This window comes from Centroberyx affinis, unplaced genomic scaffold, assembly GCF_046629955.1.
Source record: "Centroberyx affinis isolate AG114_WGS23_722 - 3 ecotype Tasmania unplaced genomic scaffold, CSIRO-AGI_Caff_v1 ptg009809l_1, whole genome shotgun sequence".
In the NCBI taxonomy this organism is placed as follows: domain Eukaryota; kingdom Metazoa; phylum Chordata; class Actinopteri; order Beryciformes; family Berycidae; genus Centroberyx; species Centroberyx affinis.
The window spans coordinates 7,061-17,991 of NW_027284644.1; the positions used below are offsets into that span (position 1 = coordinate 7,061).

General features: G+C 43.9%; 1 protein-coding gene across 1 annotated transcript; it reads right to left on the reverse strand.

The window, feature by feature from the left end:
- Positions 1-600: 600 nt before the first annotated feature.
- LOC139640567 (zinc finger protein 431-like) lies at positions 601-10,394 on the reverse strand. Its single transcript, XM_071514741.1, has 6 exons — positions 10,113-10,394; positions 8,576-8,792; positions 6,106-6,557; positions 5,182-5,251; positions 3,620-4,385; positions 601-3,153 (listed from the first exon to the last, which is right to left on the reverse strand). Exons 1-6 carry the CDS (start codon positions 10,242-10,244, stop codon positions 2,373-2,375), a joined length of 2,418 nt encoding a protein of 805 aa, XP_071370842.1. The 5' UTR covers positions 10,245-10,394; the 3' UTR covers positions 601-2,372.
- Between the last annotated feature and the right edge of the window lie 537 nt (positions 10,395-10,931).

Here is a 10,931-nt window from a genome sequence, read left to right on the forward strand (position 1 = left end):
TTAATGAATTAAATCACAACTTACTTGCCTGATGTACATTTTCTCCTCTTCATTGCTGCATCAACACAAAGTAGCTCTGTGCCACTTTATCTAAAAAAAAATAACAACACAGCCACCACAACACTAGGCTACTTAAAGGAGCATTTCGCCATTTTTGCACCGTATTTCCCTACATCGGTCCTCACTAACACATGCTATGAGACGGCACTACGTCTGTCTACTCGCTCTGTGCCTCAGAGACGGGCTTCCCACAGCCCATCTATTAGTGAGGACCAATGTATGGAAATACGGTGCAAAAATGGCGAAATGCTCCTTTAACACACACACTTATTACATCCATTTTGTTATTTCCAACCAGTCAGAAGTAGGAGCTCATGAGGAGGCAGCCTTGCACTGAAAAAAATAAAATAATAATGCAAAGAAATCAAAATAAAACATTAGGATTTCACAGAATGATAACATAACAAAATTAAACATTACAAGCTACCAATAGCAGGAGGTCAAAGGTCAGAGGTCATCGTGCCTTGACAAAATCCTTGTGATCCTAGAATGATCAACTACATCTGGATTTGAATGAAACAATAAAACCCACAACACAACTGGGATATATACAAACCTTTATTTCAGGGTTTTTTTTTTAATTTATGTGCACAAAGCAACAGATTAACAGAAAAATAATTTCTATTGTTGATGGGAAAACAAAAATGAGCTAACTGACTCTACTGGGGCTTCCAATGATTTCATATATTGGCTTTCAAACTGAGGTGGTGGGCAACTGTGGAGTTCCTAACTTCAAGTATTTTTTTTCTTCTTTGGACCACAAACAGGTTTTATTCAGCCCATCTCTGCTGTCAGGTGGAAAGCTTGTATCTCCAAAAACTCCAAACTTGTTCAGGATTTAGAAAAACAAATTGTTTTCAGATTGACGTCTTCACATGTTTCCAAATGTCATCCTGGGTTATGAGTGTCTCCTGGGCCAGAGGGTCAGGATGTTTGCTCCGGTTATAAAGGAGCATGGAAACCTTCAGTTCAGGTACAATAATGAAAAATCACCAGAGCTGAAGCGCCATGGCAGCAGCGCTATGTGCTCAGGGAGAATGACCGAGCCGGGAGCTTCACGGAGAGTTAGCAATGCTGAGTCAGAAAAAACTGGTGTAACTTTGTCTTGAAACCAAAGAGCATGAACTGGGAATAACAAGAGAAGGAATAAATTCAGGTGCTCTTGCAGGCCGATGGACGCTCTTCAAGAAAAACTTTCATTAATGCAATAAAAGCGTTTGGGCAGCATCCTGATGAAGGCATGTTGCCGAAACGCGTTTGCTTTTATCGCGTTAATAAAACGTTTTTCTTGAAGAGCAGCTGAATTTAGTCCTTTCCAAAATAATTTTTGGCCATAATGAAATGGTTTCAATCCAAAGTAATGTTTCCGTTTTGGGGAAAGAAACTTCATTGAGTTTGTTTCCAGGAATGTCACACAACAATATTAGATGTTGAATGTACATACTGTATGTAGACAGTTTCTGCTGTGTATCACATGTCTTGGTGCACCATCTCTTCACACTGCATGTGAGGTCCTGCTGTCCCTGTGTTCAGTATGAGAGTCGTCACTGCGTCTAATGTAATCAAGACTTTCTGGTACATTAATAATTCTCTGTGACTGAAGTGACTTTAATACGGGAGAAAAAAAGCAATGAAAACCAAACACTGAGTGAATCCAGTTGTGTGTCAGTGGCGTTCTTCAGCAAAGTCAACAGACAAAACAAGACTTACCATTTAAACCCAACATAAGAAAAACAAAACATTAACTCTTAAAGCAATATCACACTTAGTTTTAACATGGAGGTTATTCGGCACTTTTCCATGAAAACCAGAATATAAACTACTCAACACATTGAACACGTTGGTGAACAGATTCAACATCAGATCCTGCTTTAACACAACAAAGCATCCTGGGTCTGCCGTCATTTTACATTTCTATTCTTGGTTTACACTAAAATTCGTATTTAAAAATAAAAGTAGATCCGGTCTCCCAAACAGGAACTATCTCTCCTAAATGGTATCCCTCCGTTATGTTCTCTTCTTTCAATAAAAATGCTGCTTGGTGAAATTCTGTTCTAAAACGTAACTGAAAGTCACACCTGCTGCTGTTGAATCTGTTCACCAACCGTGTTCAATGTCAGTTTCCATTCAAATGAATGGGAAGTAAAAATCTGAACGCTACAAACTCGTCCAGCTGCATCTGATCTTGGTGAGGAGATTTTATTCTGGTTTTCATGTCGGTCAAGAGCCGAATAACCCCCCGTGTTAAGACTAAGTGGAACATCGCTTTAACAGGAGAAAATCAGATCTTGAAGGCGTCGTGTGTTTGCAGATCACTCGGTCCATGGAAAAACGTTCTTCTGTTTCCTGCGTTTGGCGGCGGCGGCACCGAACGAGTTCTGGTACTTGTCGGCACAGTTGTGTTTCTTGAGCTGCCGGGAGTCGGAGAAGCCGAGTCCGCAGCGCTCGCAGGAGTACAGCTTGACCCCGGTGTGGATCTGCATGTGGGACTTGAGCTGGTTGGACTGCCGGAACTTCCTGCCGCACACGTTGCACTCGTAGGGTTTTTCCCCGGTGTGCACCAGTAAGTGTCGGTGGTAGTTCTGCGGCGTGCGGAACTCCTTGCCGCACTGCTCGCACTTGTGCGGTTTGACGCCGGTGTGCAGCAGCTGGTGCTGCTTGAGCTGGCACATCAGGAGGAAACCCTTCTCGCAGACGCCGCAGACGTACGGCCGCTCGCCGCTGTGCTGCCGCATGTGGTACAGGTACAGGTGCTTCAGGTGGAAGGACTTGTCGCACACGTCGCAGGTGAACTCCTTGTTTTCGGCGTGGCTCTTCTCGTGCGTCTTCAGGGAGTTGGCGCTGCAGAAGCTCTTCAGGCAGATCTTGCAGCTGAAGGGTTTGGCGCCCGTCGGGTTTCGTCTGGAGACTCTGCCGGAGATCTTCCCCCCTCCCTTGTCCTCGTGAACCAGCTGCTGGTGCTTCAGCAGCTGGCAGTTGTAGAAGAACGTCTTCCCGCACAGGTCGCACATGAACGGCTTCTCGACGCCGTGGACCAGCATGTGGGTCTTCAGCGCCCAGGTTCCCGAGAACCTCTCTCCGCACTTCTCACACCTAAGATAAGATGAGATGAAACCATAAAGGCGCAATAAGTAAGATTTTACTGCCCCGAAGCATGAAATGACATTAGATGATGATAGGGTTGTTGATCAATACCAAGGACTCAATGACTAGTTGGCCAGATGCTGAGATTTCTAGCTTTAAAAACTCACTTTCTGGCCTGGACTCTGGTTTGGAACAAAAACTCTGCACCAATCGGAGTTTCACACCAATTTTTGGGTTATGTAAACATACTCAACAAAGACTGTAAGAACATGTTGAGTAGAAATGTAGAGGTACAAATTATGTATTACAGCACTGTGAGGCTGAGTAAAACAGCAGCAGCAGTTCTAGAAGTTATCGAGACAAAATCATTTGAAATACACGCAGTATGAAATCGGTGAGAAATTATAAAAATATCAACCTATAACAACTGAGCGGAATGTGTGAATGTGAAGAAAAACAACACATGACTGAACACCTGAAGGGTTTCTCTCCGTTGTGGAGGCGCAGGTGTCTCTGGAAGTTGTACTTGAGCCCGAAGCTCAGTCCGCAGGTCTGGCAGACGAAGGGCTTCTCCCCGGAGTGGACGACCCGGTGCTGCAGCAGCCCCATCTTACACTTGAACGCCTTCTCGCACTCGGAGCACTTGAACGGCCGCTCGTCCGAGTGCGACCTCTTGTGGACGCGCAGGTTGCTGGCCGTGGTGAACCTCTTGCCGCAGGTCAGGCAGGGGAAGGGCTTGGCGCCGGTGTGGACCGTCTGGTGCTCGCGCAGGCTCTTCCTCCGGGTGAAGCCTTTGCCGCAGACGTCGCAGATGAACGGCTTCACCTTGGCGTGCGCGAACTCGTGGTACCGCAGCGAGCCCGGCGTGGCGAACGTCTTGTCGCACGAGTGGCACTTCATCGGGTTCTTCTTGCGCTCGTGCAGGACGAGGTGAACCTTCAGTTGTCTCGGCAGCTTGAACTTCCGGTCGCACTGGTCGCAGTCCAGAAGCCGCTCGGGGTTTTTCTCCCGGGCTTCCTTCGCCTTGTGAGCCAGCAGGTGAGTCTGCAGAGTCTTCTCCTTGTAGAAGCCTTTGTCGCAGCGGTCGCACGGGAACGGCTTGCTGTGGCAGACCATGTGCTTCTTCAGCTGGTGTTGCTGATGGAAGCCTTTGTTGCAGAGTTCGCAGAAGACCCGCTTCTGTTTGTACAGCTCTCTTCTCCTCTTCCTCTCCAGCTCCTTCCGGTCTTCGTCACTGAGGGCTGCGGAGGTGAGAGCTTCAGTTAAACCACCAGACATCAGAGGTGTGACCGAGTCAACTCTGCTCGAGTCCCAAGTCAGTCTCAAGTCTTGAGGCACAAGTCTCAAGTCTAAACGTAGATTGTCAAGTCAAGTCCATGTCATTAATGTCAAGTCTCAAGTCTAAATGTAGAACAGCAAGTCAAGTCAGAACAAATCAAGAGTCCAGTATCAATTTAATATCTTAAAGAAAACTAAATATCTAGGACTTTTCAATGCAATATGGTTTTAATAGGATAAAAACTTGGTAAGAGCATCATGAGTTTGATTTCTATAATCAGTTTCAACTTCAATAAATTCAATCATTCCATACAAATTCAGAAAACAGAATTTAAATTCAGTCGTCTGCTGGAACAAATCTCATCACTTTCAATCTAAGTCATTTACACAAACACAAGATCTCAAGTCAAGACTTTAGAAACCTTTTCAAGTCATCAGAGTACAAGTCAGAGTCAAGTCCCAAGTCACCAGAACCCAAGTCAAGTCTCAAGTCTTCCCTTCATGCATCAAGTCTCTTCAAACTGTGACTCGAGTCCCCACCCCATGTAGGGGCAAGTCCTCTTATAACCCCCTGACATCCAGTCCAACTGCTTAACCTTTAATTTGTTGTAATTAATTGGGACACAACAATGAAATTTCATTGCAAAGAGGGAGATGATTTCTGGGCAAACTAGACGGCTTTTAAACTAAAGCACCAAATAAAATGACTGTGGCCTTTCAAACCCAGGTTTTCCATCTGGGTTTGACATCACATCTCACCTCTTTGACCTGGACTGAGTGAGTCTTCTTCAGGATCCTCTTCACCGTTTTCCATCTTGATTTCTACTTCCTGGAAAAGACATTGAGGGAAACTTCATTAAACCATCGGGGGGAAACGATAGCAGCGATTCTTTATTATGGGTTTTTAATCGATGTCAGACATTTTTAACTTATCTGCCTTTTTTGCATTGTGTTATTGTCTGTGAGCCACTTTGTAACTCAGGTTTGATACACATCATTTTATACATCGATAGAAGTTATCTTTTCCTACACAAGCAAAAATTTTACTTATTGCCCCTTTAATAATTGTAGAATACTGGAATATTGGCAAATGTTTGATTTCATTCAGAATGTCTGCTGTGGTTGGAAATATTCAAGATGTCGATATAAGACTCCAAAAGTGAAGTAAAAAAAATGTTGTTCCTCAAACCATTGACACCAATAATTATAATAATTATATCATTATATCTGGAAAAATAACTGGAATTATCGTTACAGCCATAACTGTGCAGCATGACGACTTGTACTGACCGATGACTGTGAATTAAAACAGATGAACTTCAACATAAAACCTTAAAACCAACATTGAATATTTCTCTCAGTGATGTCAACTGTCTCTGTAATTAAAAACATCAGAAATTCTTCACATTATATACACAATTTCTTTTCAGAGTTCCTTGCTCTTGTTATTTTTATTTTAGATTTTTGTTTTTTATTCAAACATATTTTCTAAATCTTTATCTTTTAAAAAAAATGCTATGCTCTATCTGTATATTTTGTTGTATTTAGTTTAGATTATATTTATTATATTTCTTAATTTGTTTTAGTGCAGCATTGAGGGTTTTATGCCACACAGCATTTCACTGCACATTTTACATGAGCATGAGACAAATAAAGCTTTTGAATCTTAAATCTTGAACATACGACTATCTCGGGTCTGGAGGTGGACGTGGCTCGATTGGTGGCCCCCGATGGATCTGCGGGGTCGCTGGTGTCTTGACCCTCAGCCACAGGAAGTGATGTCACGCCGGAGAAGACTTGGCTGATATCCAGCAGGGAGATGTAGGGGTTGGGGAGGACTTGGCTCGTAGCGGCGGTCTGACGGTCCGAGGCGGTTTGAGTCGGCGGCGGCGGCGGCTCGGCGGGGCCGGCGGCGGCGGCGGCTCGGCCCGACTCTCCCAGCAGCACCTGGGAGGCGGGGCCAGCGGTCTGGCCTGTGGCGGTCTGGCTGGGGACCGGCTGGCTGATGATCACCAGGGGAACTTGGGAGCTGCTGCCGGCTCCGCTGCTGGATTTGGCGGAGTTGAGGATGGCCATCGCCAAGGCAGCAGGATCCGCCGCCGACTGGTTGATGTCGAGCGACAGAGCGGGGCCGTCTGACAGGAGGACAGACACACACAGACAAGACCTTCTGTCAGCTGTACTTCTATAATGACAAAACACTACAAATAATAATGAGCTCTCATTCATCAAACAAGACGCTCACAAACTTTAAAATTGTGAAAGTAAATTTCCTCTCTGATCCTCCTCCTCTGTTAGATCTCATCAGTCTGTGATGTTCAACAGATTCTAGTTATTTAGTGATGAAGAGTTGTGATTTACTGTTCTGGTGAACCCACTTTCCCTCAACCTGCCTCGTCTACTTCTACTGCAGTTAGTGATTTACTACGTTTCCCAGAATGCCTTTCGACAACCCCAAGAGAAGGGGTGGGAACTTGTTTCTTTAAATCAAAGGTGAGTGTATTGGGCATAGACATATATACACAGACGCCGCATTGTCTGCTTCGGCCCGGTGCCGCGATACGTCAACGTCTCCGCCATATTGGACCGGGCAAGACTGGCCTGTAAACAAATACAAGTTAACGAGGGAGCTGCGGTTTTTCTGGATAAAAAGCACTGTAACGTTTACATTTCTCAACCGACTTCAATGAGTTGTTTTTATATTCAAGGGTTTATGATCATATATGCTCATTCACTTTGAAATACTGAAAAAAAAATCTAAATGGCGCATTTTTAAGTACTAATAATTGACCATCATTGAAAAAAATGGAACAAAATCAGCAAATACAAATCAAATAGTGAGACACTGGCAGTCTGCTTTCTATATTTTTACAGCAGTGAAAGGATACAGATATACTCCAAGACAGACAATTATAAGATAAGATAAGATAAGAAACGCCCCCCAGAGGGGAAATTCAGGTGTTACAGCAGTTAAAGGACAGAATAAGTACAGACAGTACATAAAATACAAAATACAAATAATAATAATCAGAGTGTCCTTGATCAATCAGTTTGTTCGGGCTGAGATTGGTTCAGAGGATGTGTTTTTTCTTAAGGAGCACATTCAGGAAACATAGTTTGGAATTGACAACCATCATTTTTTGCTCTTGTCATTAGTTGTGTCTGTCTTCCACAAACTGAGGCTGCACCACATTACCAAACCGAACACTCTTAAATTACAACTCACGAAAACAGCTGTGCAAAACAGTTCTGTTCCAAGGGTTTTAGCTCCCATCCCCCTGTTTTGTAAAAGAAGAGCATAACTTGACAAAATGTAGAAACTTGCACATCTATTGTTAATTTTTATTTGTATTTTGTATTTTATTCTATCTATCTGTACTTATTCTGTCCTTTCACTGCTGTAACACCTGAATTTCCCCTCTGGGGGGCGTTTTTTTTTTTCAGTATTTCAAAGTGAATGAGCATATATGATCATAAACCCTTGGATATAAAATTGACTCATTGAAGTCGGTTGAGAAATGTAAACGTTCCAGTGCTTTTTATCCAGAAAAACCGCAGCTCCCCTGTTTACTTGTATTTGTTTACAGGCCAGTCTTGCCCGGTCCAATATGGCGAGACGCTGACGTACGATCCACAGGCCAATGTGGCGTCTGTGTATAAATGTCTATGGTATTGGGCATAGAAATATAGCAAGCTAGCCAACTAGTTTGTGAACATTGGGGCGGGTCTATAATCGTGGCCACACCCCCTTCCTCAAAGCCCGACCTGTCTCTCTGCTGCAATGCATTCTGGTCTCTCCCCTGCTCCTGTGGGTGGAGAAACTGGTCTCTCTCCTCTTCTACGATGGATCTCTCCCTGTATGATTGTTGAGGCGGCTCTAGAAAGAAGCCCTCGCTCTTCTGATTCTGAAAGTTTTGTCCCTGCTGGCCACCGTACTCTCTCTCTGACCGTGAGCCAATCAAATCAAAGTAAAATAACGGCTCTGTATCAAACAGGCTGCTGATTGGCTGCCTGTTACGCTGCTCTACACAAAGTGGGAGCAAAACAAAAGGTTCTGAACACATTTCCAGTCCATCTGCAGACCTTTCTGGATCTGGATCATCACCCACAGCGACGTTCCTCCAGTCCCTCCCGGTCTGGAGGCTGAACTCACCCGACTGTTTGATCTTGTAGACGGTCTGCGTCCCGCTCTTCTCGGCCGGAGGAGCGTTCCTCCTGACCTTTGACCTCAGCTCGTCCTCCAGCCGCCCCACCCGGCCCTTCAGAGCCTCGTTCTCCTTCGCCAGCTGCAGGTACAGCTCTCTGAAAACCCGGCAGATTTTGCGGATCGCCTCCCTGGCCATCAGGTCCAGAACGCTGCTGAGCTGAGGCTGAGGAAGAGGAGGAGGAGGAGGAGAGAGCACAAGGAAAGAGAAAATAATTTACCTGCAGCGATCAATAAAGCAACGCATCATCATTATTGTCAATCTATATCGGTGCATTTCTATCTATAACAAGTAGCTGTTGTTGTGTGATGCAGGGCAAGCTGTCAGAACATAAATATTTTTCATAAATCTTCTCCACTGTCTGTTCTAAACAGCCGGAGTCTGGTCGCTCTTTCCTGGGAAAATTCCTCTGCCGCACAGGAAGTGATGCGCTTTACGTTTCTGGCTTGTTTGGAATCAACAGAAGAAGAAGAAGAAGAACTGGGTAGTTAGCATGAGCAGCGATAGCCATCATGGCTGAACAGACAGAGGGAAGAGAAACTGAAAAATCAATCAACAGAAAATCCAAGCTCCGCCCACACTGTTTGATTGACAGGTGATCTGTGGGAAGAGCAGAGCAGAAACGCCACAGTGAGGCTGAGGGACAATGATGGAGAAATACATTTATATATAAAAAAAATTTCAAGGATTACCACTTTAAAGGCCAAACCGATCACAACACATTGCCTGTGGGAGACAAGAGTGACTGTAACACCTGCACATCTGTTTCAACTTGTGAACGTGGAATTTTGTCAGTGAAGATGTTGTAATTTATCTCAATTAATTTGCTGTATTATTGTCAATATATCTGACTGTTGTGATCCTTCTGCGTTTATTGTTTTATTATCTATCTATCTATCTATCTATCTATCTATCTATCTATCATTATATCCTATTGGCTACCCTTGGCTGAAAGAAGCTTTCCAGCTCTGCTGATGAACAAAAATCCAGTCGGTTGCTACGGTAACTCTCATGGTTACCAGGAAGTTAGCTCAAGGTCTTCCTTGTTTATCTCTTCTCTAGTTTTTACGCGTATGTGTATTACTATGAACAGAACTTATCAGGCAGTTCATAAGTCTTTAACAGTTATTGTATAATAGCCATAATACATAAAATGGCGCTCTTTACTGGGATTAAGGTTATGACATCGATTATTTCGGTGAGAGAAGAAATGTCTGCGTTAGCAGCGCTATCATTCTCTGATCTGGTGACTAAACGACGCTTTAACAACAACATACATTAATCAAATGGGACAAAATGCAGATCTAACGGCGTGTTCCTGACACTTTGTCTCGTCTCCTAACAACATCCAGCGAAGGAGGAAGTGACAGCGGGATTTCCCTCCGGAGCTCGCCTCCTCTGCTCCTCTCTGTCTATATAAAGTTCCTCTCGCCTCTTTTCAGACACCGCAGGTTCAGTCTCAGTAGATACGAGGTTTCGGCTCACCTGCCACTCCTGCCCCAGAGCCTCCTGCATGACAGCGACGGCCGACTCAACCGCAACCTCCAGAATCAGCGTCGTCTGAGAGGAAAAAGTTTTGCTCGCTGCCGTCTGGTCGCTGCTGCCGGGCGGCGCCATGGCGCGCGACCGTCCGGTTCCACTACCACCGACCGTTCAGGAGATTAAACCGACTCAGAGACGCGGACCCGGTCACGTCCAGTGTTGTTATAGAGGAGAAGGAGGACAAAACCCACACGGGATGATTATTTTGTGTCTCTGCTTCCAAGATGTCGCGCTGCAGTGTTCACATCCGGGTCACGAATCCTGCCGGATGTGTTCCACAGCTTTGTCGCCTTCAAAATAAAAGCTCATAAACTGGCTCGAGTTCATCACTGTCCATTATTGAAAAAAACAACTGCAACAGCGTTCATTAATAGCATGTTCATTAGGATTACTGACAATTACTAATTAAACATAATTTAAACACATTTAACACAAATATAATTAAATATTAAATTCGATATAAAATATTGTTTTATGTAATTATTAGTACTCCTAATAATAATAGATAATAATATGCATTTTTGAAATAAAGCGGACAGAATGTAAGTCTGAATCTGTAACAAAATACCTGTTCTGAGCGTCCAACATTATACCTTTAAAAAAATACCAGCCCCAAAAATACTAAATCCACACTGAAAACTAACTAAAACTGAAATTGAAATAAAAATATACTACAAATATACTACATAACTATTTAAATTATAAACTAGTGAAAACCCCCCAAACATAATAACGCTGATTATTCATTTAAAGGAGTTTCCT